The 9,748-nt window shown below is 40.1% G+C and overlaps 1 protein-coding gene across 43 annotated transcripts in view; it reads left to right on the top strand.

Moving 5' to 3' along the window:
* The first annotated feature begins 8,739 nt into the window (after positions 1 to 8,739).
* The window catches only part of FIP1L1 (factor interacting with PAPOLA and CPSF1), a 64,956-nt gene continuing 63,947 nt past the window's right edge, over positions 8,740 to 9,748 (top strand). For 7 of the 43 annotated variants that reach the window (XM_072943971.1, XM_006198129.4, XM_015250277.3 and 4 more), the window contains exon 1: positions 8,763 to 9,225. In XM_072943971.1, the coding sequence (XP_072800072.1) occupies positions 9,141 to 9,225 (85 nt within the window). In that variant the 5' untranslated portion in view covers positions 8,763 to 9,140. Of the gene's footprint in view, positions 9,226 to 9,748 lie in introns of all 43 variants that reach the window. The other 36 variants (XM_072943984.1, XM_072943917.1, XM_015250293.3 and 33 more) reach the window with 19 other exon arrangements.

Raw genomic sequence — 9,748 nt, 5'->3', positions numbered from 1 at the left:
AATCTTGATCTGCTTCAAAAATCTGGAATCCAGCCCTTCTCCCTATCCATACTTGCTGTCACTGCCTTAGTCCACCATCATCGCTCAACTGGACAACAGCAGTGATCCCCCATCATTTCCCAATTTTCCATCTCTTGTCCCTCCGATTCAGATATCTTTATCCAACCATTTTTTTCTGCTTGAAAGCCTCTCGTGACCAAATTGCCTACAGGATACAACCAGACACTAATGGCACCAAAAACCTTCATGATTTCTCAGTTTCTCTCCAGCCACTCCCATGTTAGAACATGAAATACCTGCATAATGAAGGCAACAGATTGAGCCCAGAATGTTTCAGAACTTCATTCAATGAGTATTTATTAAGCACTTAATAAGTGTAATCACTGCTCTAGGCTCCAAAGATGCAGTGGTTAATAAGATCTATTACTTGATTCATGAAAAATGTACACTTCTGCTAAGTACTTGCCATATCATAGGGTAAGTTTTAACATACCTGTTTTCCTTCCCGTATTTGTTCTCCTAGATGGTGCACCAGAGACCCAGAATCCCCAACACTAGAAAATAACAGGTATTCAATAAATGTTTGTTGAATAAATTTTCAATTCATATCAATCTAATAAATAATATATTCAACCAGCTTTTAATGGACATGTACAATATTCCAGTCACTGTGGATAGGCACTGAGAATATAAATAAAGCCACAGTCTTGCCTTCAAAGTAATCTGAAATAAAAGTACCCACACATGTAAAGCAAGAAAATGCAATCAAATGTTACAAGAGCAACGATTTTTTAAAAAAAAATGTTTAAGTGTTGCAAATTGGTAAAAATAAATTCTGACTAAGTGAAGGAAAAAAGGAAGTGGTCAAAAGTTTCATATAGGACATGAATTTTGAGTTTCCTTCAAAGAAAACCAGGTGCTCACCAGGTGTACAGGATGGGGAGGAGTGAACCTGACCTCCTAGGCAAAGAGTGCAGCATGAACAAATATGTAGAAGTATGAAAACTTACAACGTGTTCTCTAGAGCTACAAATGGTTTAGTACAGCTTGAATGTATTGTTTAAACAGAGGCCCATGAAGAAATAGAGCTAGGAACTAGAAAAGAAGGGACTAGATCAGAGTGAGTCTCATTTTTCATTCTGACTAGCAGCAAACGATGGAGAACTATTAAAGTACAATCATCCCTTGATATCCTTGAGGAATTGGTTCCAGGACACCTCCTACCAAGATACCAAAATTTCAGATGCTCAAGTAACCTATATAAAATGGCATAGGATTTGCATATAACCCATAAACTGTATACTTTAAGTCAGCTTTAGATTACTTATAATACCTAATAACAATGTCAATTCTATGTGAATAGTTGTTGGTGCATGGTAAATTCAGGTTTTGCTTTTTGGAACTTTCTGGAATTCTTTTTCAAATATTTTCCACCCAAGGTTGGTTGAATCCATGGCTGAGGAACTTGTCAAAATGGAGGGCCTGAGTGTATTTTTAGGAGTGGAAATAATTTGTTCATAGCTGGAGTTTACGGGGGGAAAAAAGGTTGTAAATGGAAAATAATTTGAATGGAGTAAGAGTTAGGGCAGGGAGAGGAGTTAGAAAACAGTAAAAGCAATGACTCTAGGTGAGAGTATATAAGGGTACTGAGAAAAGGGGGTAGGCATCGTGGGATTTTTGAAGAGATGTCAAAAGACCCAAGAAGCCTGGTGACCATAATGACAAAGAGAGAGGCAAAGGGAAAAATGCCCCAGTTTTCTGCCTGGGTGACTAGTAAGTGGCAGTCACTGAGATTTGAAAAAATAAAATAGAAGCATAAGCATATCAGGGAATAAATTACTGAGTTTGGTTGGGACATACTTTTGTTTGTCTATATGTCTGTTTTTTTAATTGTGGGAAAGTACATGAAATTTACCATCTTAACCATTTTTAAGTGCACGGTTCTGAAATTAAGCATTTTCACATTGTTATGCAACCAATCTTTAGAACTTTTTTGTCTTTGGAAACTGAAACTATACCCATTAGCAACAACTCTCCATTCCTCCTTCCCCCTGGCAACCATCATTCTACTTTCTGTTTCTATGAGTTGACTATTCTAGGTCCCTCATATAATTAGAATCATACAATTATTTGTGTTTCTGTGACTGGCTTATTTCTCTTAGCATTAATATCCTCAAAGTTCATCCATGTTATATAGCAGAATTTTCTTCTTTTTTAAGGCTGAATAATATTCCATTGTATATACTGCTATGTATACCACATTTTATTCATTTATTCACCAGCCAATGGACATTTGGATTGCTTTCACATTTTGGCAATTGTGAATAATACTGCTAGGAACATGAGTATACAAATATTTATTTGAGACCTTGCTTTCCATTCTTGTGGATATATACCTAGAAGTAGAACTGCTGGATCATACAGTAATTCTATTTTTAATTTTTCTGAGGACCCTCTGTTTCCATAGCTGCTATACCATTTTACTTTCTTACCGACAGTGTACGAGCATTCTAATTTCCCCAAGTTCTTGCTAACACTTGTTATTTTCTGTTATTGTGCAGGCTTTTTGCATTTTTATTGAAGTATAGTTGATTTACGATGTTTCAGATTTACAGCAAAGTGATTCAGTTATACATATGTATGCATATATATATTCCTTTTCATATTCTTTTCCATTATAGGTTATTACAAGCTATTGAATATAGTTCCCTGTGTTATAAAGTAGGTCCTTGTTGTATATCTATTTTATATATAGTAGTGTATATATGTTAATCCCAAATTCTTGATTTACCCCTCCCCTCTACACCCTTCCCCCTTTGGTAACCATAAGTTTGTTTTCTATGTCTTTGAATCTATTTCTGTTTTGTAAATAAGTTCATTTGTGTCATTTTCTAAGATTCTAGCTGTTGTTGTTTTGATAGTAGACATTCTAATGGGAGTGGGAACTTGTTTTAAGGTACTGTGGGACATCCAGGTGGAAACATCTGGTAGACAGTTGGATGTATGATTATGGATTGCAGGACAGAAGTCTGGTGATCTGGGAATCATTAGCAAATGAGTGTCCTTGAGGTTGCTTAAAGACAGCATGAAAAAGACAGAAGACAATAAGCGTGATGGACAGATCTCTAAGCAACATTTCCAGGTCTGTGGAAGAAGGGAAGCCAGTGAGTGGAGTCATAAGGGAAACAAGTTTCAAAAAGAATAGAGTGGTCAACAGTGGCAAGTACCAAAGAAGGGAAAAGGGAGATGGAATATGAAAAAGAAAGGCTGGAAGAATATGATGCTAGGGTCAAAGAGACTAGCTCGGCCTCTAAAATTCAAGAAGGGAACAGTTCCAGGATATAATAAAATCCATGGGGTGGCCCTGAAGGCAGACTGCTGAAGTGGAGTGAATGAAGTTTGTAAGATAGTTAGATTCTAGGACGTCAAAAAACAGGCAAGCCAGATGTGCAAGTCACTCATAATGGTGCCAAGTGGTAAAAGAAAGGAAGACTGTGCACCCGACCCCCAGCATCATCTATGAATGAGGGGAGATGAAGAGAGAGGGGCAGAGGTGGTTAATGAGGAGGTATGCACTGACAAGGAGGAGGGTTTTCACAAGAAAGTGGGACCATAACAGTCTGGTAGTGGCCCACCAGCGCCAGAGTTATAGCAATCCTATCTCCAGGCTTCACAGTACAACAGGATGAAGGAAAATGGTGGGCATGCAGTATAGAAGGATGAAGAGAAGTGCTGTTCTTGGAGAGAAATTAGGTTGCAGTTTCAGTGAATGAGTAGAGACATCCTTCTGCTAAAATAATGAGACTATGGGACATGTATATATAATGGAACAAGGCTATGAGTTAGGTGCAGAGTTAGAATGCAGATCTGAAGAAACTAGGAGGAAATAAGCACAGAGAATGTAAGGGAATGATACTAAAAGAGTTGACAAAAAGTGACTCAGAATGAGATGTGGGGACCCCATAAAGTTGGACAGTGCACAACCTGTATGGCCACTTGCCACCCAAAGGGCTGCCAGATCATGAAGGGGCTTGTAGGTCATGTGGTGGGAAATTTGGATTGTATTTGATGTGTAACAGGAAGCTATTTAAGGGGTCTGTGTTACTTGAATTGCTGTGTGGCAGTGGAGATGGAGAGAAGTAGACAGATTTGGGATATAGTTTATAGAAAGAACTAACAGGTCTTGCTAATGGGTTTTCATAGGCATGAGAAGGACTCAAGAGGGAAAGAGAGAAGCAAGGATGATTCTTTGGGTTTTGGCTAAACAACTGGTCGGTTGGTGGTTACTGAGAGTATGATGGAGAAGCCTGGGAGAGGATGGAAGTGGGAGAGGACAGGTTTGGGAGGGGAGCCCACAAGTTTTGTTTTGGGCATAAGTTTGACATACCTATTAAACATCCAAGAGAGGCATGTGTAAAGCTTCAGAGTGAGCAGTTTGTCCTGAGCTCAAGGAGAAATTAAGAATGCAGACAGAAAGTTGGGAGTCATTGATACATATCACATGGACAGTGTTAAAAGTCATGCAACTGGATGGAATGACCTTGGTAGATAGGGTAAACAGAAATGAGAAGAAAAACCAGGAAAAAATCCATTTCTTGTGCTCAGATATTATAGCAGAGTCAGATGAATTCTTGCTACAATTATATGTTTAAGATCATCAGATTTACCTTATTTAAATGTGATTTGTACTTTTCTGCCCTAAGTAGCCAGCAATTATTTCCTATTCTCATCAAATCAAGCATCTCTCCCTTCATCTCATTTCTAAGTCCTCCATATATATGATCAACCCTTAAGGATTTACCAAGCACTTTCCATTTGCTTGATATTGTGAGAGAGCATTTGGTAAATAAAAAAATTTTGTTTTCACCCTTAAAGAATGTGCAGTTTACAAACAGTGTAGATGTGAATGAGAGATGATAACAATTTTCCAGAAACAATTAGTGTTAAATAGAATTTAGTGTTAAAATATACCAGAATGCAGAGGAAGATAAATAACTGGGGCTTCATTCCTCACTTTAGTGTCTAGAGAGCAAAGAAAACTCTGCACATGTGCAGGTACTCAGATTGCTCAAAGAACAAAAGGCCTAAATCATAATATATGTCGACAAAAATAATCAGTAAGTGATCTATGATAGGAATAGAAAAGAATTTTATTTAAGCCAAACAGAGGACTGTAGACCAGAAGACAGGCTCTTGGATACCTCTGAGGAACTGCTCCAAAGAAGCATAGTTTTCAGCACAGTTTTATCTTGTCAGAACAAAGAACATCAAACAAATCAGGATTATATTCCTTCAAGGTTTAAAAAAAAAAGATCAGTGGGTGCACAGAAAGTCAGTATGGCCTTGGCACCTGGGAATGGAGTCTTACCATCAAAGGAGGACCAGCACTGGTATCTTAGAAGTGGAGGCATTTTATTTTTATTTTTAACATGGACATTCTTTACTTCTGATCAAGGTGTCCTTTCCTTTAATAATTAAAGCAGATATACAAAATCTGTTTGATAGGAAATAAACAGGCTATTTTAGTTAGCATAAAATTCAAGTTAACTCACATATAAGACAGTGGATAGGGTTATATCTCAGTGGTAGAGTGCTCGCTTGGCATGCACAAGGTACTGGGTTCAATCCCCAGTACCTCCGTTAAGTGGAAAAACAAAACCAAAAAATAAAAACAAAACCACAAAACTCATGTGTAAGCCAGAATGACTTCCCCATACCTCAATATGTGAAAATTTCTTTATCATATAGCACCAGCTCACCTCTAACTTGTCAGATGTTTTCACATTTAAAACCTCATTTTAGCTTTGTTATCCTTCCAAGAAGTGGGTATAAAATGCTATTTTAATATATCGATTTACTGATGAGAAAACTGAGGAACATTGAAGGGACATAACTAAAGTTGGCAGTGAATAGCACAGTTGGGCCTAAATGCCATATCTATTTAAAACACATTTATGAGAACTTACTATCTACTAAACACTGAGCAAGGCACTTTTTACCTCTTGTCATCATTTTAATCATCAACTACTAAGCACTCCCTTTCAGTACTTCTCAGAGACAGATGCATTAAAAGTGATACTTTGTTGTTTCAGGGTTTTTGGTTTTTGTTTTTTGTTTTTTTGGCAGGAACCAACAGATCACTCACACACACACACACACACACACACACACTAAAATGGGAAACAAATATAATCAGAATATATGGAGAATTGTAGTTTGGTAAGGTCATAATTTTATATAATATCTTCAAGCTACCTATCTTTGAAATCTCCCCTGGTGGGAGATAAAGACACCCTTAACTAAGGAAGCTTATCAAGGCAAGAAACTCAGATTGGAAGCAAAGAAGGAAGAGGTCTTTGAAGAGTTATTATTAGTGGTTTATGGGCTTCTTTGCTTGTGAACATCTTCGTTTTCAAAGCTTAGCTCAAATGCTACCTCTACCATGAAGGCGATTCTGATGCATCAATTATTATTCATCAGTTCAGTTCAGTTTAAGTAATGCCTTAAAGGACAAGCTCATTTCAGGCAGCATAAAGAGGCTGGCTCCTCATCATCAGGCAATTGGTTCTCCCATAAAACCACCAAAGGACTCATGGAATGATAAGTAGAAAGATAAATAGACAGAACTGTGAGTGATTGCCTTACAATACTCTCAAGCAGAATGTAAAATCTTCATTTCATTACTGTCAGTAGTGGCCAAGAAAATCTGCTGCGTGTTACACACCATATCAGAAAGTAGAATGACATGTAAGAAGATACCCTGTTTGAGGGAGGACTTGGAGAAGAGTCTTATGGAAACAGGGAAAAGATATGTAGTCAGGTAATTATTATATGATGTGATAGACACATGCCATAGTGTGTAGAATGAAGTGATTAGCTCTACACTACCCACCTCCCAATAATCCTAACCTCATCTATATATCCTCTCACTCCCTCACTTCACTCCAGCTTTGGCTTCCTTGAATTCACCAAGTATGCTTCTGCCTCAGGGCCTTTGTACTTCCTATTCTCTGTCTGGTAGGGCTTCTCCCAGAAATCCACAATGGATACTTCTCTCTATTCTACTTCTCTTGTACCACCTCATTAGAGTCACTTTCCCTGACCCCTTGATATAAGATTGCACCTTACCCCTCTTCATCATTCCACTTTGGGTTCCCCGTCCTGCTTACTCTTCTTCATAATACTTATCACCGTTTGACATATTGTACATTTATATGTTTATATTCTGTTTCCCTTGGGATGAAAGCTTCACAAAGGGGAGGACTGTTTTACTCATTGCTGAATCTACATAGCTTAGAAGAGTCCTTGGCACTTGGTAGACCTCTCCCCCATGAAATACTTATAGAATAAATAAATGGGATTCAGGAAAGATTTCACAGAGTTGACTATATCTCAACAGAGTTTAGAAGTATGCAAGGAATTATACTCTGTAGATAAGGGAGACTGAAATAGCAACAGAGGAGTGTTCAAAGGTAAGGGGGATTAAAACGACATGATTTGTTTAAATAACATGAGATAGTGTGGCACTGGTGTTATGTAAACGTTTTGTTTGTGCTTCTATTACAACAGACCCACTTTTCCCTTGTAGGAGAGTTTACTGTTTATGACCCTTCTGACTCCTCTCAATAAACTGAGAGCTCTTTAAGAGCAGGGACTATGTTTTACTCATACCTTTATTTTCTAAGTTCTTAAACAGCAGATATTCAATACTTGTTAAATAAATAAATGAAAAACATTATTTATTGACTGGAGAGCAAGTAAACCCATTATTGATTTGTAAAACTAGAATGGCTTTCTTTCTATTGAAAAGCAAGCATCTTGTTTGAACACTTTAGAATGGAGACAGACTTTAGAGATCATTTAACTCAGCTTTCCCATTTTATAGATGATTGACATAGAGAGATTGACTTGAGTTCATGCTACTACTTGGTAGTTATGGTTAAGAACTAGAAAATCATTTTTGACCCATCCTATGTGATCTCCTTGGAGGATGTGTTCTCAAAAGTAGCCCCAAAGTTGTTAAATACTTCACACTTAATGATCTATCTTGAAGAGAAACATGTACAAACCTGCAAGAAGTCATTTACAAGGCTCTTCATTGTAGTTGTTTTTTCCTTTGTGACAGTGAAAAGGTGAAAGCAATCTAAATGTACATCAATAGGTAAATAGCCATATTCATTTTGTGATAGCCATGCTATGGAATATTATGAAAGCACTTAAAAATGTATATACTTTGACGTTCAAGAACATGGAAAAGATCTTCAAGACATTGCTGAGCTTAAAAAAAAAAAAAGCAATCCACACAATGGTACCTACAGTATTGTACCCTTTAATACTCGTTAACCTCAAGTACTTCCACCAAAACAATACACATGAACAAAATACGTAGAAAATTTCATAATGCTGCACATAAAATAGAAAAACGAGGGCTATTTCTGGAAAGGAGGGTAACGGATGAGAGTGTCTTTGACTTTTTAATAAGGAGAATGAACTATTTATTAGTTTGACTTTTGTTTGCTGTTAAAACTAATTTTTCAAGAAAGTGAGCACGAATTATTATTTCTTCTCCAATGAGAAATAGGGGACTGATGAGGTAATGATTCTGTATCAAGTCAGATACAACACGTAAAGAATGAAACAAGGCCTTGCGAAAGATGAAGAAAAAAACCCGGCAGAAAACAGAAACAATGCATGAAGAGCGGAGAGGAACAATGGCGTGCCCTCCAGCAAGAGCAATACGGATTATTAGAGGAAAGGTTGGGGGAGGGGAACCCTAGCCGACGCATGACGTCACGGGAGAAGCCACGCTAAAACAGCGGAGCGAGATTCCTTGAGGGCGGGGCCGACTAAGAGGCGCATGCGCAACCAGGCTCAGGTGGACGCCACGGAAGTGAAGCCACCTAGAGACGCCGCGCCGCAGGAGTGCTGCTGCGCGTGCGCGTGCGCGAGCGGAGCGGCGCCGGAGTCTTTTTTGCCGCCTCCGCCGCCGCGGCTGCCGTGTCCCTTGGATTTGAGTCTCCAGCATTCTTCGTTTGCTCGCCGGCGGGTTCGCGCCCCTCTCGAGCCCCCGGGCAGCGAGGCTGGGGAAGGGGTTGGAGGGGGCTGTTGATCTCCGCCTTTAAGTTGTGCTTGGGGCGGCCATGTCGGCCGGCGAGGTCGAGCGCCTAGTGTCGGAGCTGAGCGGCGGGACCGGAGGGGATGAGGAGGAAGAGTGGCTCTATGGCGGTACGGAACTTCCTGTCCCTTCTCTCCCGGGTTCTCTCAGGCCTCCCCTCCCGTCCGCAGACGGCCGGCGTCCCGGGCCCTTCACGCTGCCGTCTGGGGCCTCCAGTACGGAGCCTTATCCGGCCTGCCTTAGGCCGAGCGCGGCGTGTGCGTCCCCCGCCCCTCTCTGCCTCCTCCCGCCCAGCCCACGCCCCCAACACGCACCCACCCCGCGGCCACCGGGTCGGGGCTTGGCCGGGGGCGCGGGCGCGGGGACCCCAGCCTCGCCCTCCTCCCCTCGGCGCTTCCCGGCCGCTTCGCCTTCGCGCTCTTTCCTCTTGTTTTTTTATATCGATTCTGAGCTGTGTTGGTGTGTCTCTTGCCCCTTGACTGTAGGATGCCCTTCCTGTTCCCAGAAACAGTCATTCTGTAATAATAGCTAAATAAAGTTGATGCTGTAAAACTAACGTCTTGTTTCTTGATGGTCAGTTTGTATGGAATGCACCTGCAAGGGTACCTCCTTGTCTGAAAGTCGTGCTTTAAA

Source organism: Vicugna pacos, chromosome 2 (assembly GCF_048564905.1).
Source record: "Vicugna pacos chromosome 2, VicPac4, whole genome shotgun sequence".
Lineage (NCBI taxonomy): Eukaryota > Metazoa > Chordata > Mammalia > Artiodactyla > Camelidae > Vicugna > Vicugna pacos.
Note: the sequence above shows the minus strand (reverse complement) of the source record. Positions and strands in the feature narration are given on the sequence as shown.